Source organism: Melozone crissalis, unplaced genomic scaffold (assembly GCF_028551555.1).
Source record: "Melozone crissalis strain CALT ecotype California unplaced genomic scaffold, PUWL_Pcris_2 ptg000086l_1, whole genome shotgun sequence".
Taxonomy (NCBI): domain Eukaryota; kingdom Metazoa; phylum Chordata; class Aves; order Passeriformes; family Passerellidae; genus Melozone; species Melozone crissalis.
In genome coordinates this window covers 1101386-1123338 of record NW_026535863.1, presented here as the reverse complement: position 1 = coordinate 1123338, position 21953 = coordinate 1101386, and the positions used below count along the sequence as shown (strand labels likewise).

The 21953-nt window shown below is 45.5% G+C and overlaps 1 protein-coding gene across 1 annotated transcript in view; it reads left to right on the top strand.

Moving 5' to 3' along the window:
• IPO9 (importin 9) overlaps nt 1-19372 on the top strand; it is a 42011-nt gene extending 22639 nt beyond the window's left edge. Inside the window, exons 11-24 of the mRNA XM_054290755.1 lie at nt 904-1002; nt 1139-1245; nt 2605-2744; nt 4374-4533; nt 5478-5704; nt 5902-6050; nt 6899-7027; nt 10071-10346; nt 11932-12098; nt 14099-14232; nt 15706-15825; nt 16689-16790; nt 17573-17649; nt 18267-19372. Coding sequence (XP_054146730.1) covers nt 904-1002; nt 1139-1245; nt 2605-2744; nt 4374-4533; nt 5478-5704; nt 5902-6050; nt 6899-7027; nt 10071-10346; nt 11932-12098; nt 14099-14232; nt 15706-15825; nt 16689-16790; nt 17573-17649; nt 18267-18377 — 1998 coding nt within the window. The 3' untranslated portion in view covers nt 18378-19372. The remainder of the gene's footprint in view (nt 1-903; nt 1003-1138; nt 1246-2604; nt 2745-4373; nt 4534-5477; nt 5705-5901; nt 6051-6898; nt 7028-10070; nt 10347-11931; nt 12099-14098; nt 14233-15705; nt 15826-16688; nt 16791-17572; nt 17650-18266) is intronic.
• Nucleotides 19373-21953: the final 2581 nt, after the last annotated feature.

Genomic DNA, 21953 nt, shown 5'->3' with positions numbered 1-21953 from the left:
TCTAACAGGCTGTTCCATCACTTTGCTGTGGCAGCACTGAGAGGTTCCAGAATGGTACAAGGTGGACAGAAAATCACAGAAGGGTTTGGGTCAGAAGGGACTTTAAAGCCACTTCCTGCCCTGAGCAGGGTCACCTTCCACTGTCCCAGGTTGCACCAAGCCCATCCAGCCTGGCCTTGGACCCTTTCAGTGATGGGACATTCACAGCTTCTCTGGGAAACATACCCAGTGTCTCAGCACCCCTTAGTTAGGAATTCCTTCTGTAATCCAAACCTGCCATCTTGCCCTTGTCCTGGGGCTCTGGTAAAAGGGCTTTATTTTTAAGGCAATTACAATGTCCTCCAGGAATCTTCTCCAGGCTGAACAGCCTCAGCTCTTTCAGACCTTCCTCCTTCATTCTTCTATGTGCTGTGAAAATGAGGATTTTCATGCTGAAAGGAATAAACAGCTTTCTGTGAGAGCCAAAATACTGTGCTAGTGAAGTGAAATAATTTGTACTGAAATTCTGCGTAGCTCCTGGCCTCTCAAGTGTCACAACCATCATCTTTTAGTTTAGGTAGACATGCATAAAAACAAGCACTCTATTAAAAGATTTATCTGCTTCTCCCATTCCTCATCTAAAAATAAAGCTGCAGCATTGCTTCCAGGTCAGTCATTAGTTCTGTCAAACTCTGATCCCAAATGAGGGGCAGAAGAGCAAGATGAGCTCAGAGCAGAGAGTTTCTTCTGTTCAAAGGTTTCTCCAATGGAATAGAAGAATAATCCGTTGAGAATGAAGACTTCTTATGGCAGAGAAAAATTCTCAAAGTAGTTTTCCAAAGCAGGTTGCAGGGAACAGAAAAGCTGCCTTTCACTGATGGTGTCCTGAGTTCTCAGCTGTCCTGTCCTTTTTGTCTCCTCTAGATTAAGGTTTGGACTGCCAATCCACAGCAGTTTGTGGAGGATGAAGATGATGACACATTTTCCTACACAGTGAGAATTGCTGCTCAGGATCTCCTGCTGGTATGAAACATATCCCACATTTAGATACTGCAGTAGTAATAACAAGTATCAAACCTGCCCTCAGGAAGGGCATTTAGAGAAAAGGCCAACTTTTAACAGTCCATACAAATGAGTGTTCCCATTTCCTTGTGCACAGGCTGTGGCTGCTGATTTCCAGAACGAGAGTGCAACTGCTCTGGCTGCAGCAGCTACGAGGCATTTGCAGGAAGCTGAGCAGGCTAAAAACAGCGGGGCTGAGCACTGGTGAGGGGCTGGGGAATGGAGGGGACGGCCCTGGGGCGGGGAGGGGAGGGGACAGCTCTGGCTGGGGAGGGGACAGTGCTGGGGCAGGGAGGGGATGGCGCTGGAGTGGGTGCTGAGCCCATCTGCAGCCCTGGGTGCACCATGATTTAATCACATTTCATTTGTGACAATGCAACTGAAGAGCAAGGATGGGGCTGGAAAGCTCTGATTAGAAGAAGAAAAAGAAAGTACAGCAGTTCTTGAGCCAGATGGTGAAATCTTCTTGTGGAGGACTTTGGGCAGTTCCTAGCACAAGTTATCTGTGCCAAGGCTCCCTCCCTTCAGAGCTTGATGTTCCTTAAAACATCTCATGGGAAATGATAATTTCTTATAGAAAATCAGAAGAGAAATTTGCAATACTTCCTGCTAACTAATTGAGATAAAATTTTCAGGAATTTATATATACATATGTATTTATCTTATATATATAGGTATGTTATATATATATTTATGTTATATATATTTATGTTATATATAAAAATATATATAATGTTATATTTATATATATGTAAAAATATATATAAATTTTTCAGGAACATATATGTATGTTAAATATATATATATATATGTGTGTGTGTGTGTGTGTGTGTTAATTTATTTTTTTTTTTTACTTGATGTCGAGTGGTGCTGTATGCAGATATATATGTTCAATTTTAGACCTTCAGAGTTGCAGTTTTTAATGCTATTTGGGGATATAAGAAGAAAACACTGCAGGAGTACCTGGCTGCTGGTCCACAGAGATTCTCTCCTGGTTTTACAGGGCATTGGTTCAGTGGTTGTGTTTATTTTAATATTAGTGTCAGAGGAGCCCCTCTGATAATGAGCAGCAATGGAATGGCTGCAGAATCAGACATTAGGTTCTTGGCTTCATAAATAAAACCAAGGAGAAGTGTGTTTGCACAGAGTTCTATATCATCATAATTAACAAAATGTTAATGCAAAATTAAATGTTCTTAAACCTTTAATGTACTGGGTATCCCAGTGCTTCTGCACATAAATTATGAAGGCATGGCTGGAACACAAGCTTTCATGGAAGAGATTCTTTTTTATTATGAGGAAAAAATTGGTACAAGTAAAAACTATTCCACCAATATTTTAGGAAGTGACTGAGAATGCCCATCCTGAAGGAGTTTCCAAGCCCCCATCTTGCAGTTTGTGAATGCTAATCTCTTTAAGGGCTTTTTAAAATTCTCTTTTGGGATCAAGGAAATAGTTGTCGTAGCTTAGACCAGAAAATTGCTTGTGACTTCACTTCAGAATGTGTATTTATTTCTTCAGTCATGACAGGAAAAGTTTTAAGGCATCTGAACTGTTTTGCAGGTGGAAAATACATGAAGCCTGTATGCTGGCCCTGGGCTCAGTCAAGTCTATAATTACAGACAGTGTGAAGAATGGGAGAATACACTTTGATATGCATGGCTTCCTGACAAATGTGGTCCTGGCAGACCTCAACCTTTCAGGTATGTGGGACCCTGCATCCCTGGGAGCAACTGCTGGGAGTCTCTGATGAATCAATCAGGTTGATGTGTGCATGAGGGATTGGGAAATGCAATTGTGCATCTGCTCATTTGAAAAAAAATGAATCTTGTGAGTTCTCACGTGCTCCTAGTTCTACTCTAAGTCCTTTATATGTGGGACTGTGCTTTCAGCTGGATCTCATTGTTGGCTGGATGCATGAGGCTGGAGGAGCTGGGTGGAAAATTGCTGTTCTGATATCTTGTGTCTGTTCCTGGGAAAGGCACCAGCACTGTTTAACCGCCTTCAGAATTCCTGCTGCACCATGTCATCCCATTTGTTTTCTGCTGAGGCTGACACTAGTTGTAGCACATGAATTCAAATAATGCTCCTGACTAAATGGGATTCTGTTCTTGAGAATTCAGCAGGATTTTGCTCTCTGTGTTATCTTACATCAGTGTGCAAGAAAATCAGAGGAATTGTTGAAAGTCAGACCTCAAAAGTCCTTGCAAATTAAAATTTTAGAAGTTTAAGACATTAATGTGAGCATCATTGATGAGTCCACATTGAGTTGTCAGGGTAGAAACAATTGGTTCCTGGGTTCCTTTTTCATCAAAGAAACACTTATTTAGCCCTTTACAAAGAAGGGGTTTTTGTTCTCTTTGTGTTAATGTTGGGTGAAGAACTAGTGTGCAAAGTGCATAGTGTGCAGTGCTTGTAAGAAACCGCCTCAGCAATTTGCATATATTTACATTCATTTACATGTATGGCACTGGGTTGTAAATGAGCTGCTGTGCTCTAGAAGGGCTCCCACAGTCAGTGTGTTGATGGCTCTCCAAGCATATCCATTTAATGGTCAGTAATGGTACAGACAAAGAAATGTTGTGTTTTATGATACTGACTTAAAAAACAAAGCTCTTCTCTTGCTGTACAGCTTGCACAGAGTCTTTTATGTCCTCATCTTAAAATTAGTACTTGCAGGAGCATAAATAATGGCAGTAAAGATGCTGAGGAACAGAGAGCATCATCACTTTGAGGCCAGCCTAGATAGGTAAGGAGATTGATAGTCTGAAAAGGCAGCAGGAATAAGTGTGATAAAGATATATCATACCTTAGTGAGTGCAAGCAGGTGAGTGGATAATGAACGTCCACTGCTTCTGTGGTGCTGGTGTACCACAGAATTCCATTCTGTATTTACAGAATTCCATTCTGTAACTGCAGGGTGATGGCTGCAATCTGTGAAAGGTCCCTGGGTATGAGCTCTGCTATTCCAATGCTTCTCCCTAAGATGCTGCTTTCTTCTGCTGGGGACAGAATATTGAGCTGGATAAATAGGAATTGGTGGCAAAGCCTCTGTTCTCTTCCTTTACTGTTGTTCAGTGATGAACAAATTCAAGTGTAAATAGTTGAAGGGAGGAGGTTTTTTAATAAATGAGAAATTGCTCTTTGAAATAACTAAGAAAATAAACCGTGAGCAAAAATTCTTTGTATGCCTGCACATTTGTCTTGTGTGTCACATTTCAGTGTTTTCCTATTGGGATGACAAGACTGTAAATAATGGATAGAAGCAGCTTTATGATTTTAAACTCATAAAGCTCATTCTGAAACAACTGAGGTATTTTGTGTTGCTGCAGTGTCTCCTTTCCTCCTGGGCCGGGCCCTGTGGGCCGCCAGCCGTTTCACCGTGGCCATGTCCCCTGAGCTCATCCAGCAGTTCCTGCAGGCCACTGTCAGTGGGCTGCACGAAACCCAGCCCCCCTCTGTCAGGATCTCTGCAGTCAGAGCCATCTGGGGGTAAGCAAACCCTGGGACAGGGGTGTAAATCACACTGATAAACTGGTTGGTTAAAGTGGCGTTTTTGTCTGGGCTGTGGGAGGTTTTGCTTTGAATGAAATAGATGTCAGCTTAAAAAGTGTAAGCAAACAGGTTGAAAATAGAATAACTCTAATGAGGAATGTGGAATTGAGATTCAGGGTTGGCAGCAGTAAAGTGTTGTTATGGATATGGTCACAGGGAGGAGCAGCACTAGGTAGTGTTGGAAAGCACAGGGATGAAACCCAGATTATTCCTGTTTGGCCATAAAGGTGACTGACATCATCCAGGCCCATGGAGCCAATCACAGCAATAAGGAGTGTTTGGGCTTTGATTTTCTTACCCCATTTTTGTCAGAAGGAAGCTTTGCTGTACTTGATGAACATTAGTGTAAAATCAAAAAACCAGTCACAAAAAGATCTGCTAAAACCTAACTGTTCACCACTTCCAAACAGAACACTTTGTCTTATTTGCACTGAAATGTTACTGAATAAATAAAGTCAGAGATTTATGACTTAGTAATTCCTGAAATTGCTTTATCACACCCCAGTTCACTTGTAGAACATGGTAACACTTTGTAAGCAGTGTCTGTCCTGGACTTTTTTCCTTTTCTCCATCAATGGGCAGTTCTTAGAAAAGATCTGTCACTGAGGGGCAGTAGAAGCCTCTAACATCACTCAGCTCAACTCTGCTTTGTGTGCAATGTGGAGGGAAGATTTCTGGTGAGAGCTTTCCTCCTCCTTCCTGCTGAGCTGCTGGCAGGTCAAGCAGTAGAGGACTGAAGGAGAGAAGTCCTAGAGGAGTGAACTTAAGGAATAACAATGGACAGGATGGAACAACCCCTTTTGTATTATCCAGAATGGAATATATTTAAGTTACTTCAATAAATTAGGAACGTATTTTTGTATCACAAATTTCTTGTCTAGCTACTGTGACCAGCTGAAGATCTCTGAGAGCACCCACGTGTTGCAGCCCTTCCTCCCCAGCATTCTGGATGGCCTGATCCACTTGGCAACTCAGTTCAGCTCCGAGGTGCTGAACCTGGTGATGGAGACTCTGTGCATTGTGTGCACAGTGGATGCAGCATTTACAGCCAGCATGGAGAACAAGATCTGCCCCTTCACCATTGCAATATTCCTCAAGTACAGTAATGGTATGCATCCACTTACATCCCTAAGCACAGTTGGTTTTGCTGTTGAATCCTGCTGCTGAAAACTTAATCAGTGGTCATTGCGTGAACACTGATTCCTGTGGTAGAGGGGAAACTTGCTGCCTTGCCCAGCCAAAATAGTGGTGGCAAAGACTGAGACGTGTGTGTGTGTTTTAGTAAATGATGCTTTCTCTCTCCAGATCCTGTTGTTGCTTCTCTTGCCCAGGATATTTTTAAGGAGCTAGCTCAAATAGAAGCCTGCCAGGGTCCAATGCAGATGAGGCTGATCCCAACCCTTGTCAGCATCATGCAGGCCCCAGCTGACAAGATCCCAGCAGGGCTGTGTGCAGTAAGTGCTTCACTGGGGCATGGCCTGGGCTGGAGCTGTTCCTGTTCTGTAACACTGGGCTGGCCGCTCTGCAAAGGCAGAAAGGCTGCTGTGGACATGCTCTGGAGCAATGGCTTCAGTCACTGGGGGAGGTTTCTCAGTGGAGGAGGCAAACTGCAGGTGCAGGAAGATGCTTCCAAAAGTTTGCTTTAAATTGCTCCTCTGACCTTCTTCCAGTCTCCACAGTATCAGTCATCCCCAGTGATTTTGCTGTGACATTGCCATCTTTCAGCAGGAACAGCCTCTTCTCCCAGCAGACTACACAACTGTTCCTTGCATTTCTTCCTAAGGCTTTCTCTGATTTATGCATCACATATGTATGAATTTGAGATAAATTATACAGGTGCCTTGATAAAAGATGGAGCACTGACTGTAGATTGGTTGTATGGAATTAAATCCATAAACATCTGCATCAATATGCATATAATCTCTTAATTGGTGTGACTGTAACAATTGCTTATGGGTAATTAAGATAAATTTCAATCAATATCATCAAAATGGAACAAGTCAGCTGGAGCAGTTCTCTGGCTGTTCTGATTAGCATGCATCTGTTTGCCCTGTTTGAGTGGTGACACTGCTCTTAATTTGGGAACTGTCCTGGGAACCTCTGCAGCTCACAGCAGTGATGCTTTGGTGTGTGACTCCAGGGTCCTTGCATTTAAAAATGATTTTAGGCTGTGAGTTCAGGGTGTGGTTGCAGCAGTGGCCACATCCCTGCAGTTCACACCTTTGATGTTTGCAGCAGGGGTGGGTAGTGCTGACCTCAAGTTCTGTGGCTGCTGCTGTGACAGTTTGTGCTTTCCTTTCAGACCTCTATTGATATACTGACCACAGTTGTGAGGAATACAAAGCCCCCTCTGTCCCAGCTCCTCATCTGCCAGGCATTCCCTGCAGTGGCACAGTGCAGCCTGAACACAGATGACAGCGCTACAATGCAGGTACTGCTGTGGGGAGGGGGAGGCTGCTGACACTTGGGGAGGATTGCAGGGCTGTACCAGCCCAGGAGAGGTGACACAGCCTTTGAGGAAGCCCAGGCTGTGCTTGCCAGTTGCTGTATCAGCAGCCCCTCAGAGCCTCTCCAGTTTACCATGAAAGTCCTGTTGTTCAGGGCCTGCAGTGGCTTCTCCTGATCATTCCTGAATGTGGAGAACTACAGTAGAAAGGCAGCAGTCTGGATGGTTTTTCTGTTTTAGTGAACTGGAGCATGTTAAAAACACCTACCAACCAAAGCCCAACAACACAAAAAAAACCTCCCAAAACCAAACAATCCTGTAATGATTTTCTGTCCCCAATAACATTTATCACACCTGGTAATGGCAGGGGCTATCTTCAGGAATATTCACAGGCACAGGACAGCAGAAACCCTCCTACTCTAGCAGCTTTCTGTACTCATTTATGAGGGAAGGGGAAGACAAACTTCGTTTTGATTGAGCCAGGTGTGGGATGGAGGGAAAGCAGGGAATTATCTCCAGCATCAGCACTGCCTGAGCTGTGCTTGTAGGCAGGCTTGGCTCTGGCCTGGTGTCTTTGGAGGATCTGGCAAGAAGGAAAAAGCACCAGAGGCTAGAAGTGCAGGGAGCCTTTTCATTCCAGCTCCTAACTGGCAAATGAATAAGGGTGGTTTCATTCCTTATGTAAGGAGTTCCTTAGTGGCAGCTGCTCTTTGCCATGTGAATACAGACCATGGCAATGTGGTCTTTGCCTAAACAACAAACCAGTGAGAACAGGTGAGAGACCAGCAGGAAGAAATTGTAGTCCTGCACATTGGTTGCTTTGCTGGATCTTTGTGCTAAGAAGAATTCAAAAGGACTGCAGCTTAGCTGCTGAGTTGTGTTTTGTTCATGTCACATTTCTCTGTCTTCATCTCTCACTTGCTGAAAACTCTTTGAATTTCTTTAGGTACCGAGATTGGCACAAAACTGCAGCTACTTGAGGTTGTTGTTGTATTTATTGTTGTATTTATTAGTTACCTTGATTGCTGCTGATTGGGCAGTGAGGAGTAGTGTATGTGTGAGTGAGCTGGAGTCTGTAGAACTTATCTGTGAATCTTACCAGGTGCCAGCAGTTTTCCCCTTGTTTTCATTGTGGTTCTGGGATGGTGAAGGGGATGTCTCCCCTGCCTGCCCATATTGAATGCAGGGTGACCCCAATGTCTGGGAATGATTGCATGATTCAGAAGGCTGAACAATTGCTTTATTAAAACTATACTATATTACATTAATACTTTATGGTAACTATGCTAAAGAGATACTAAAACAATACTAAACAAAAGACACTGAAGAATACTAAAGAAAAACCCATGACTGTCTGAGACAGGCAGGACACAGCTTTGACCCAGTTGGCCAAGGAAACAAAACAACCCTCAGCAGAATCCAAGTGACAAATCCCTTCAGGTAAACAATCTTCCTAACACGTTCCACGTGCAAAAACAACAGGAGCAGCAAGTAGAGATAAGAATTGCTTTCTCTTCTTCTCTCTGTACTTCTCCAGGAAAAATCCTGGGGGAGAGAGAGTTATGTTCAAAGAGTGTGTGAATGCCACATGCCCACTCCCTCATGTAGGAGTGCCAGGGGGTAGCATGGTGGGGATGGATGGAGATGAGAGATCTCTGCAGCCAGGGCTGGGAACCTGTGGGTTATTGCAAAGGGCCTGGGTGCAGGGCCCTGCTGGGAGCTGCCAGCCACAGCTGGAGCAGGACTGAGAGAAGAGAGGGGCAGAGAGGATGAGAGGGTAAGAGAGTAAGGGAGTGAAAGGGTAAGAGAGTGACGTTCCTGTTAGAATTCCATAAATCTTCTTTTGTGTTGAATATTCTAATTCTCACTAACGAATCTAGAACAATATACAAATCCTATAGCATTTCTATACAGCCTATAAGAATCATTACATTACCACACTGTGTTATGAGAGGGTAATAGAGTAAGGGAGTAAAAGGGTTAGGAGAGTGAAGTTCCCATTACAATACCATAAATCTTCTTCTGTGTTGAATATTCTAATTCTCACTAACCAATCTAGTACAAGATACAAATCCTATAGCATATAAGAACCATTACTGTCCCGTTCTCGGCTGTTCTAATGGCCTGGAAAGGCTCGGGATGGCCTTAGGGCAGCCTGCGCTCCAAAGGATGAAAGGAGTCTTCAGGTCTTTCGATCTTCAGTGTTGTTTATTAATTTTTATCTACAAGATTTTCTCCCGGCGCGACAGAGGTCCGCACAGCACGTCAGCCATGAGCATACTGAGAGCCCTCGGGGCGGTCACTTATCTTTGTACCCAAAACTACGTGTAAGATATTTACCTTTTCTCCCCAATATCTTTCACCCTTATTGACAAGTGCACTTTTAGTAAGAACCAATCTCAAAGTGCCACCATCACCACCGAAGATGGACGACAAGAAGAAGAAGAAGAAGGACAGGACACGCCCTAATTCCTCCATCTTGTCTCCCTAGAACCCCCCTGTACCGAGATTCCAAAACCTGTGTTTCACACTATAATTAATCTATCTCTTCACCATTTATCCCTGTGTGATCCTCCCATCCTCATACAGGTGTTGTTTCCCGTGCAGGATCAAAGTCCAACCACCAAACACTTCTGGCAACATCCCAGGACCTCCGAGCCCCCCAAGGGTGGTCTCGGTGACTCTGCACATCACGACTGCTGTGCTGAGTTCCCACAATTACATTACCACACTGTGTTACATTTTAAACCCTAAAAACTCCTCTTTGGATCCCTTCTGCCAAGCTGTAGGGTCTGCTCTGACCCTTGGGCCTGTCTGCAAGCAGAGGGTGTTGTTCCATCAAAAGGGGATCACCTTCAGCTGGCCACACCATTGTTTTCCAGTTGTTCAGTAACTGAGGGATCTCAAAGCTTGCTTTCATTTCAATCTCACTTATAGTTTCCATATTCTCAAAATCTTTTGCCAGACACTCATATTTATAAAGCTTTCCTGTTTCATTTCCCCACCCCCTTGCCCATTGTGTCCCTAGAACGGCGGCGAGTGCCTGCGCGCGTACGTGTCGGTGGCGCTGGAGCAGATCGCGCAGTGGCACGACGAGCAGGGCCACAACGGGCTCTGGTACGTCATGCAGGTGGTGAGCCAGCTCCTGGACCCACGCACCTCGGAGTTCACCGCTGCCTTTGTGGGCAGACTGGTCTCCACTTTAATTTCAAAAGCCGGGAGTGAGCTGGGAGAGAATCTGGACCAGATCCTGAGAGCCATCCTGAGTAAAATGCAGCAAGCAGAGACGCTCAGTGTGATGCAGGTGAGCAGGTTTGGCACCCAGGAGAGTGAGGAGAAGCACCACAAGAAGAAACTGTCACAATTTCCTTTCATTTATTGCCTGTTTATTTATGGCTCATTCAGTTGGTGGGTCTGTGTATCCTGTTATGCCTACTCTGATCAGAGAATCATGGAATCTCCTGAGTTAGAAGGGACCCAAAAGAATCATTGAGTCCAACTCATGGCCCTCCACAGGACACCCCAACAATCTCACTCTGTCCTAACATTCCTTGAGCTCTGGCAGCCTTGGGGGTACGATCATTCCCTGGGGAGCCTGTTCAGGGCCTGACCACCCTTTGGGAGAAGAAACTTTTCCTGATACCCAGCCTGACCCTCCTGGGACACAGCTCCATGCTGTTCCTCAGGTCCAAAATTTTTTTGTCAGGTTACAGGGTAAGCCAGATACTCCTGGATAAGCTGTAATGCACCTTCAGTAGTCCCTCATACCCTTGTACTTGCAAGCCTTCTTTGGAGGGATAGGAGTTGCCCCAGTAGGAACATCATGGCAAAGGCAGCGTGTGTTTTTGAGTGGATTTGTTCGGTGTTCCAAGGATAAATGCCTGGGACTAGAGACAAGATGAGCTTTTGGTGGATGGGAGACATAGTTGGCCTGAGTGAGCCCACTAAAGAGCATCACCATCTCTTCTAGCCTTGACCTACTTGTAGTGACACAGTTTTCTGGAGTGATTTTTTTCCCAGTGGTCTTCATTCTCTCTCCTGTCTTTTTTTGCCTGTGCCCTCAATGTAAAACAGCTCATGCTGACTGCCCTGGTTCCTTGGTAGCAGCTGGGGGAAGACATTTTGCTGGCACTGCTGAGCAAGATCCCATCTCTGCCCCCAGTGCAGCTCTCAGCCGAGCTTCACTCTGCTCTAAGCATTTTATCTTATTTCTCTGATTTTTGAAAGTGCATTTTTCAAGCTGGCATGTGGTGCCACAATGGCCGTTTCAATGTCAGCAGATATCACCTGCTTTAGACTTTTTTTACCCCTGGATATACTGATGATAATTGTTTGGAATGGCTCTCACTTTGCTTGGTTTTGGATTTAAAAGATACAGAAGTTTAAATCTGAAGCAGTCCCTTGCAGCCCTTGTAGCCAAGCATTTTGCAGGGCTGGATCTCTTCCCTGTGTTAGCCTGGAAGATGGTCCTCTGGAGATGGGCAGCTTTTTCCTGAGGAGGGCTACAGAGATGCCCTCAGAGTGGGAAAGTGCCATTTAGACATACACAGCAAATGAGTTCTGCCCTGGTCTTTAGGAGTCAGACTGTAAAACTGCATGTTGTAATGAAACCTTTTCAGAAGCTGTAGTTCTTTCCCTAAAATCATGTTCAAAGTGCATTCAGAATTGGGAAGGTGCTGCTGAGTGATGATGTGCTGGTGTTTATTTCCTGCATTTGTAGCACAGTGCTTTGCAGCTGGGTGTACTTTCCCTTCCTCCTGGGGTTGGTAAGCACAGCCTTCACTGCTGCAGGGAGCTTCAGCTTCCTTCAGCAAGCTCCTTAAATATTTAATAAAACATTTGCAGCTATTAAATTATGTACAGCTAACATTGCCTTTCTCCTCCTGCAGTCCCTGATCATGGTGTTTGCCCACTTGGTTCACTCACAACTGGAGCCCCTCCTGGAATTCCTGTGCAGCCTGCCTGGCCCCACTGGCAAGCCTGCCCTGGAGTTTGTGATGGCAGAGTGGATGAGCAGGCAGCACCTCTTCTATGGGCAGTATGAAGGCAAAGTCAGGTGGGAGCCACAGAGATTCCTGGCAGTGCCCTCATCCCTCTGCCTGTGAGTGCTGGCTCAGCTGGGAGCAGGGTGTACCAGCACTGGGCACAACTCCCTGCACTGCCAGTGGTGCTCAGCAGAGCTGGGGTAACTGGAGCAAGCTCTGAGCTTCCCCAGCAGTGCTCCTGGTGCTCCTGTGCTGGAACAGAGGCACAAGGGGCAAAGGGGATAGGTCCTGCAAACACAGGGCTGCTTTTGGGATTGAATTTCTGTGAATGAGATGAGACGAGCTTCCACACATGGCATTGCCTTTGTAGACTACTGTAGAGTTCTGGGGTATTGTAGAGGGTTTCCTAATAGAATTTGTGGATTTATTGATCTAGTTAAAAGTTGATCAAGAAACCAATTGCAACAGTGTTCTCTCCCTGTTGCTGTGGGAGCATGTTTGTGTTCTGTTGGAGGCTGAGTGCTGTATTCCAAAGCTTGGGATGCTCTGTGTTCATTTAAATTTTGTCACAGCTGCTGTATTAGATTTTTCTGGAATCATGAAGTCTCACAGACCACTCTTAGGGGTCTCACCAGCTGTTAAATCACTTACTAGTGTGTGTTGTTATGTCATTGTTATGGACTGTCAAATAGCCTGTGAAATAAATAATGGGAAAAAGCAGGTTCAAAATGGAAGTTAGTAATAATCCCGAAGGACAAGGAGCAGATTTGGGGATCCAGTGCTCTTTTTGGTCACATTTTGTTGGTTTCATCCCTAAGCCTGGTGGTTTATCCCCATTTTGACAGTGCAGGCCTGTCTGCAGGATCTCTTGAGGCTTATGGCACAGGGAAAAGCCAAGTATGACCAGGAGAACAAGGTTAAAGGTGATTGCTTAGAGTTATGTTGTCCAAAATGAGAAATGTTTGTGTACAGGTGATGTAACAGGGCTCCACACTGTATTAAACACTTGGATTTGGTTGGTTGTGGTGACATTTACCACATTAGTAAATGCTTGGAGTTCCTGTGTCCTGAGGAACAGCAGGGCCTGCCCTGAGGAGCCTCTTGTTCAGGGTTTGTAGAAGGACCCTGAAGGCAGCTGACACCTCCTGTGTGCACAGAAGTAGAAGCAGTTGGTAGAAGGACACCTCCTGTGTGCACAGTCCCAGCCACTGGGGGCAGGGTGAAGAAGTGGCCGTGGGGTTTTGATGAAATGATGGGAAAACTTTGGGCAGCTTGGGGCAGCAGGTAAGACCTGGGTCCAAACCAGCAGAAGTCAGAGCCATAGTGTGGGGGAGAGAGAGAGGGTGAGAAGTGAAAGCACAAAAAGAGTTCCACAGAACTCCAAAACTTCAGTTTGAGATTTGTGGAGCCAGGAGAGAGAGATTTGGGGGTGCCAAGCATGGATTGTCAACCTTGACCTGTAGTCAGCATCATCCTCAGTGTGCTTGAAAACAGTGTGGAGCTGAAGAAGGTTTGAAGTGTGGAGTGGAAATGTGAGATCAGAGATGGAAAGAACATGTAAAGGGGAGGAGCAAGCTGGAAGGTCTGAGTGTGGCAGAGCCATGAAGGACCAGAATTGAAAATGAGCATTGAGATTGGGGAAAGGGGGCAGATCATTGCTACAGATCAGCCAAATTACTGCTTTGCTGCCACTCCTGTTCTCTTAATTCCATCCTTGTTTTGATGCACATGGTGCTGCAGAGGCACTTTAACCTGGTGGCCCTTCTGACCTGGAGAAACCTTTAATGTGTGTGTGGATGGATGTCTGTACTGCTGATAGTGCTAAATCCAAAGTTTGAGCAGTGCCCAGCTTGCTCCTTGTGCAGGTCAGGAGCTGAGTCCAGTTTCAGATGCTGACATAAAACAGGAGACATAAAATGGGGAAATTCTGTCATGCTTGTTCTTGGCAAAGATGGAGAAGCGAAAGCATCGGGGTGTCTGCTCTGGGTGTGTTCCCTGTTAGAGAGGGGCTGTGAAAGCCAGACAGTTCAGGGAAATTCTGATCTCTAATTTTCCTGTTCTCTGCTCCCAGCTCTGTAGCACTGTGCAAACTCCTGCAGTATGGCATCAACACAGATGACAAGAGACTCCAGGACATCAGGGTGAAGGGAGAAGAAATATTTAATATGGATGAGGGAATTCGGACACGATCCAAGTCGGCCAAAAGTGAGTGATGATTCTGCTGTGTTTAACAAGGCTTTTTCTGTAAGTAGATGCTATGAAAGGCCTTAAATAGGTCTGGTAGATCACACAGAGCTGTGCAGAAGGCATGTGTTGGATTTTAGAGCTAATTCATACATCATGTGCTTAGTATGTCTGTTTACCTGTATCTATTTACCTTAATTCTGCCAGAGACTGGTTTGGAGGGCTCCTGATGTCTGATTTAATATAACTGGATGCGGCAATTATGGAGAGTTCTTCACTGCTGGTTTGCATCATGAGACAGAATTGGTATTTCTGGATGCCTGGTAGCTCCTCTGAGAGGAAAGTGTCTTTAGTGCATGCAGAGATTTAAAACAAAGGGGTGTTTTTTTCAATGAGACACTTTCACAAAAAGCAGTGATTAATCAAGTTAGAGATTTCTTTTAAGGAAATTTGACCAGTCTCCTGCTTAATACTTTTCTTATTTTTAATAGGTTGAACCCAAGGTCTTTGACTGGAGGCTGCTGTTGAGATTAATGTTTTAAATTAGTGCAGAGCCCTGGGCAGTATTTCCTGAGTATTTCCAGGGGAGGAGGACACTCAGGGGCTGCTCAGCCATCAGTCAGACCTTGGCTGTGCCACTTGCTGTGCTAGAGCTCCTTGTGCCCAGTGGTGGGTGGGATGTGGAGGCTGTACAGACCCACACTGGGAGCCTCTCCAGACACTCAGAGCTCCTTGAGCTGCCACACGCCTGGGATCTGCAGGGATACAGGGAAGGACTAAGGTGACAGCTAAGGAGATGAATGGGGCAAGCACTAGGGATTTTAAGAGGTGGGTGGTGGCCACAAATCACTTGCTACCTGATTATTCTTGGCTTAAAAAAACCAAACCAGTGAAGGTCAGAGAGAAAAATGGCAACTGCCAGCATTTGAGTTAAACAAGGATTAATACTAGCATTAGTGAGAGCTAAAACTAGTGCTCCCAGATTTTTTTATTTGATAGGATCTTTACTTTTGTAGTTAAAGGCAAATATACTGTCTGGCTGCCCCTGTGGAATAGTTGAGCCCTGCAGGAACACTAGTAAGGAAAAGTAGGAGCTTACAGTGCCTCAGAAGGGCAGAGCCATGCCTGGGAGCATGACTGCTCATGTACATGAAAGCATTGGTGGATGTGCAAAGGGACTTCAGAAAGAAAGGTTGGCTCCAGCTGACTCTATTACTCTATTAAGCACCTGCAGGAGTAGAGTCACACATTCATTCAGCTGTGAAGATTCTCCCCCTGCCTCCTCCTCACTCAGAATGTGCAAGGTTGATACTGCATTGAGATCTTTGGGAATGTAGCTCTGAGGGTGTATGGAAAGAAGCTTTGGGGTTTCTATGTCAGTTGGCTTTCTCTCCCAACCTCCCTAATAAAAAAACCCCACCTCAACAAAAAAGGGCCTGTTTTATAACTTTTAATTAAAAACAACATGATTATGTGTATTTTTTTCTCTTACAGATCCTGAGCGCTGGACAAACATTCCTTTGTTAGTAAAAATCTTAAAATTAATAATAAATGAACTCTCTAATGCCATGGAAGCAAATGCATCTAGACAGTCAACTGCAGATTGGAGCCAAGGTAAAATACTGGGTTTGCTTTTACTCTTTGCATTGCTTAAAGCTACTTGATCTTCTCTTGAGAAGAATTTCTGGTATAGGAACTTTGTGACAGTAAATCATGTATCCTGCAAAGGCTTGAATAGTGGTCCAGAGGGATAAGTTCATAGAATCACAGAATCCCAGGCTGGTTTGGGTTGGAAAGGACCTTAAAGCTCATCCTGTTCTATGGGCAGGGACACCTTCCACTGTCCCAGGCTGCTCCAAGCCCTGTCCACCCTGGCCTTGGACACTTTCAGGGATCCAGGGGCAGCCACAGCTGCTCTGGGCACCCTGTGCCAGGGCCTGCCCACCCTCACAGCCAAAAATTCCTTACCAATATCCCATCCAACCCTGCCCTCTGGCAGTGGGAGCCATTCCTTTTGTCAAGGTCTCTCTCCAGATCTCTTGTTTTGTTGTGCAGTTCATCATTGGGACAACATCTCTTCCTTCCCTGTGCTGTATTTAAGTGCTACCAATCTCTTCCAGGTAAAAATAAATAAAATGGGAGAATAAGATCAGTCAGTGTTGTGTATCCTTAGACCTAAAAATTCTTTTGGGCTAGTTTGGAAGATGGGATCTGCCCATGTACAAATAAAATTACCCTTCCGTGGTGTATCTGGTTTGCCTTTCTTCCTACTTCAAGTATCTGTTCTTGGTGTTGCCTTTTGCTTGGCTCCAGCTCTGGAATCATTCCAAAAGGATAAGGAGGATTGTAGGTGTTCTCTTCACCCACCCACACAGGCAGAGTTGTGTTTGCCTACAAACTCCAGGACCTATAGAGTGATCACAGACCTCTTGGACCTCTTGAATCTGGATCATTTCTAGAATTTTTTTTCTAAACAGATGATTCAAATGATATGTGGGAGGATCAGGAAGAAGATGAGGATGAAGATGAAGGCTTAGCAGGACAGTTCTTGTCAGATATTCTTTCCACAAACAAGTATGGTGAGTAACAGCTTGAAAGTCCTTCTTCAAAGCAATGATCAAGTAGGTGACATCCTAGTCAAGGTTTTATTCCCTTGCCAGCAGCAGAACAAAGGCTGCAGGCATGGGGAAGGAATTCTACTCTGGATTGTGAATTAGGACTTTCTGGAGAAGCCATGGCTTTGAGCAACATGGGGATTAGATTGCAGCATTATAAATAACATCTCCTGGGAGTTCACATCCTGCACAGGCTGCACACCTGGGAGGTTCCTGCAGGTATTTCTTCTAAAGAGAAAATTGCTGCTCAAGGTGTAGGTGTGACCTCAGCGTGGTGCTGTCCTGGGGATGGGTGAGCTCGTTTGTGGAGAGACCTTGAGGAGCAAGTGCTGCATAAAGAGATGAGTGGGTGCATCATCCCTCAGGTTCTTGTGGCCTCAGAAGGGAGAACTCCACAGGGAAACAGTGAGGGGTGCTGCTCACATTAGCTCAGAACTGGCCAAGTGCCACCCTCACATGGGATTAAGGCAGAAGATCCTGGTGCCTGGAATTCCCAGACCTGCCTGGGAGTGTCCCATGTGTGCTTGGCTCACCTGTGTGTTCCTTGAGCCTCCTCTGGCCCTGGTTCTGGGCTCCAGTGGTTTATCACATCACCTAAAGGAAAATATTCTGGATAAATTTTTCCTTTTCCCAGCAGTGCTGAAACAATTTACTTTTGGATCCTTGGGTTTCAATAGCTTAATAGAAAATTTCCTGAGATAGTCTGCTCTTTTTGATGTTAAAACCTGCTGATTTGCCTCTGACAGATGAAGATTACTATGAAGATGATGAAGAGGATGATCCAGATGCATTAAAGGACCCTCTTTACCAAATAGATCTCCAGGTGATGCTCTAGAATGAGGGATTTTATCAGAATCCAATCATTCTCTATAAACTTTAATTTTTTAAATGTTGTACTTTAACAAATATGTTAGCACTGGAAACAGCAGTTATTAACAGAAGGCACTCTGTTAATTGAAATTACTTTGGAAAGGGCCAAGTGTTCCAAGAAGTTCTGGAGCTATTTTTCCTTAATAATAATAATAATTAATATCTATAATGTGGAAATGTGAATGAAGAAAACACTTTGAACAGAGGGAGATGAGACTTTTGTACCTGTGAGCTTCACAGCTACGGGCAGAAGTCAGGAGTAGGTTGGAGAGTGAACATGACAGAATTTCATACTCCACTTGGTGATGCTCCCACCCAGTCAGCCCCTGGGTTACCCTTTGCTCCTGCTTTTCCCACCACCTGCAGTTGATGGGCCCTTCCCTTTGCTCCCACCCTTTTCCTCTGCTCCAACCCTTCCCTCTGATTCCACTCCTCCCCCTGCACGCTCCCTTCTGTTCCCTCCAATCCTGGGGTGTTACTTGGTGCATGTTGGGCTGTGTGTCCTGCCAGGTGGAAGCAGCAGGATTTCCCAGCAGGGTGGTGCTGACAGGCTGTTTCTGTCCCTCCCAGGCCTATCTGACTGACTTCCTGTGCCAGTTTGCACAGCAGCCCTGCTATGCCATGTTCTCTGACCACCTCAACGACAACGAGAAGCGAGTGCTGCAGGCCATCGGGATATAGAGCCACTCCAGAGACCACACCTGCCACATCTGAACAATAGGTTATTTTTGGCTAATTCCACGTTTTATGATAGGACATAAAACATTTTCCAGTGTCTGCCTGCCTTGTTCCAGGTCGACAATGGCCTCCTTGTTTTGAGCCTCATCTTAACGCACATCTAAGGATGCTAAGGAGAGGAATCCTGAGAAAGCAGCAAGGACATTGCACATGGGTCTCACCACAGGAGCACTTTCATTTTCCACAGTAACTTTCCAGGAAGTTCTTAAAGATAAAAAATAATGTGTCCTTAATATTTTTAAAGGGAAACTGTCTCTACCTGTGAAGAGGCACTTTTAGTTTCCCACAGCACAGCTGGACAGAGAAAGAACCCGGGTCACTTACGGATTGCCTGAGAAGTGGGAAGGTTGTTCCTCCTGGCTGTTGTTCCTCCTCACATAACACAGGGTAAATATCTTGATCCTACAACGTGACTTCTTTTATAGAACCACAGACTCTTTTCAGAGCTGCCTGGATGGGATGGAGCCAGTTCAGAGGAGTTTGGAGGGAAGCTGGGACAGTGAACCTGAGTGTGTTTCTTCTTTCCTGGTGTGGATGGGGCTCTGCTGCTCACATCTCCCATGGGAGCAGTTCTTCACTAACACTTGTGTGTGCACATGCTCAGAGGAAGCCATCACTTACATTTCTGTTCCTGTGACATGTGGCTATGAAAGACTGGTTTTCTGGAACACAAGGAGCCACAGTTTTTAGGGGAAAAAAAAGAACTGATTGTATTTAACAGATTTGCTCCATGACAGCCACTCTGAACTACTTTGCTTTTTTCACACTCCTGTGTGTATTTTTATAGAGTGGTAAAATAACATTTGCAAATTGATTTCCCCATGAGAACAGTGTGATGTATCTCACAACACCTCTCTGCCTTTGGTTCCCTTTTGGGGAAAGTGAAATAAAACTATTAAAATGTACATTGGTATCCTTCTTATAAAACAGATTTAAAAGGAACTTGTGCTTGTTTCCTGAAGTCACTTTTTATAAAGACATATTTTTCCTTAGGACACGTTCTGTATGTGCTGCCTGAGGATGTTTGGGTGTTTCATGGGAGCCACCTGGACAGAAAGGGAGTCCTGTGCTGTCTGTATCTGCTGCTTAAAATGGGCTGAGCCATTACAGTTTCCTTTTAAGAAAGGCACTGGCTGTTCCTTTGTGGAATCATTTGCTTTGACACTGTATCAAAACCTCCATAACCTGGACTCCTGCCTCTCACTGGTCTCAGTGCCTGAGAGTGGGCAGAGCCAGGGGGGAACCCCCATCCCCTGCAGACTCCTCTGAGCCATTCTCAATGTTTTGAGTGCCTAACTAACTATGAGAAGCAGAGTTTGAAGCCTGATTTTTGTATGTCTAATAAGGTACAAGCTCTTCCCATGCCATTGAGTCTCAGTGTCCTTCTTCCCTGGGGATTCTCTGGTCTATAAAAACAGAAGGGGTGCCCTGACACTCCTGTCATACATGAAATAAATAGGGCAGGAGATCTTTCTCCTTTTAATGTCTTTATTAAAAATCAGCTCAGGTGGGAAGAACCGATGGGTCACGCTCACACCACCGCTGCTCCCAGGGGAGGTATGGAGGAGGAGGAGTAAAAGTGCAGCTGTGTCCGCTGCTCTGCAGGCAGAGCTGGGGCTTCTGTCCTCACCAGAGCATCAGGAGATTCCCAGTTTTTCAGTTTGACATTCAGGGTCCTCTTTCTAGCTGACATCTTTTTAGGTAAGGGTGAGAGGTAAAAAGGATCTTTGTGGACACTGGATTCGGTTCCTCACCTCTAGACATCACTTTGCTCTCTTAATTCCATGGTGGCTCGTTGTTTTTAGGGGTTTTTCCTGCTAGATTTGGTGAGGGGTTTCCTCATTTGCATGCTAACCCTGATGTCACCTCCTCAGTCCAGGGTGCCACCTTCCAGGAAGCAGCAGGGGGATACTCGACAAAGGGGGATTTCTAACTATCAAGAACAGGTAATTAAAGGAAAACTTAACAACAGGGGATTACAACATGAAATTATTAACAACAAATAGAACTCCAGCTTGGCAGCAATTGGTTTAACTTGTGAACTCTGCAACCTGTAAAAAAATGGACAACTTTTCTACTCGTAACAGTCCAGTAGGAGTTTTGTTCTGAGGCCTTTGCCTCTCAGCTTCCACTGAAAGGGCCAACAAGTTAAACCAAACAGTGCAGTTTTGAAAACCCACCAAGAAGCTGATGGCCGCAGTGGTGTGTGCACATGGCTGTTCCAGAAGGATCAGGAATGTCCTTACAGGGATTGGTCCCAGCTCTGGGAAGAGGCAGGATCAGCTTTTTTTGCTGTGTGCATCAGCAGCAAAGGCACAAACCCAGGCATCCATACTTGGACAAAAGTGGATGCCAAACATCTGCAAGCACCAAGGTGCGTTCTGGGTGTCAGGAGCAATCAGCACACTGAACTGAAGGCTGCTTAGCCTGGGCTCACAGAGGTGCTGCTTGGGTTTGTGTGTGCTCCAGTGGGAGCTGGAATCCTGTGCCTCAGGGGGGGCTTTAGCCAGGTCAGAGGGTGCATTTAAATTAATCCATGAAAAATGAGGCTGACATTAGTACTGACACTGAACTGAAACATCTAAAGGTGTCTGTGTCATTGTAAGTGCCAAAGGATGGATGGGTCAGTGCCATGTTCCTGCTGGAGCTCATCTGTGGTTTGGGCAAAACCAGCTTTGATTTGCAGTTATCAGTGCTTTTTCAAGGAGTGTGAGAAGGGAAGGATGGGGGGATAGGTGGCATTGTCTCTACGTGTAAGGATTCACTTACCTGAGTTTCCCACAGCACAGATGGACAGAAAAAAGGCACTGTGAACTTTAGAGATTGCTTGGGAAGCGGGAAGGTTGTTCCTCTTGGCTTGAACTGGTGCTCTGCACTCTCTCTCCTCCATCCTCAGCTCGGATGCAGCCTGATCTGGCTGGGCATGGTGCTGCTGCATGGCAGCTGGAGCCTGGGACCAGCCCGAGGGGCAGGACTGGCCCAGGGATGGTGTAGTTGGGCAGCAGCATTGCCAGCACCGTCACTCACCGTGTGCAGGGTGGGCTGGGCAAGAAATACTGACTGAAGGAATCCCTAGGAAGAGGCTGGAGAGGATCTGAGAGTGCACAAGGGAGATGGTTGTAGGGACCTCAGCAAAGTCCTGCTGGTGCTCATGACTTCGTTGCTTTTCTGCTTAACCACTGTCATCTTTCCTAATAAAATTCTGAAGGCTCGCTCTGTGGTGTGTGTTTATACAAGGATTGTGTTTGCTGCAGGAATTGTGCCAAAAAACCTCTGACCAGTCACACAGTGATTGCTCAGGATGGAAACTGCTGGACTCTGAGGTCAGGTTTTGAGGTGCAGCACCACTTGTGTTCTCTGCTGTTATGAAGAAACTAAACTAATGGTCACAGAGGTGACTGGCACCATGTTAGGAAACATAAACTAAGGAAAAGCCAAGGATGGGCTGTGGGGGACTGCACAGCCGAGGGCACATCCACTGCTGCCTTGGTGCCTGGCACGCGTATCCCCCTCAGGACT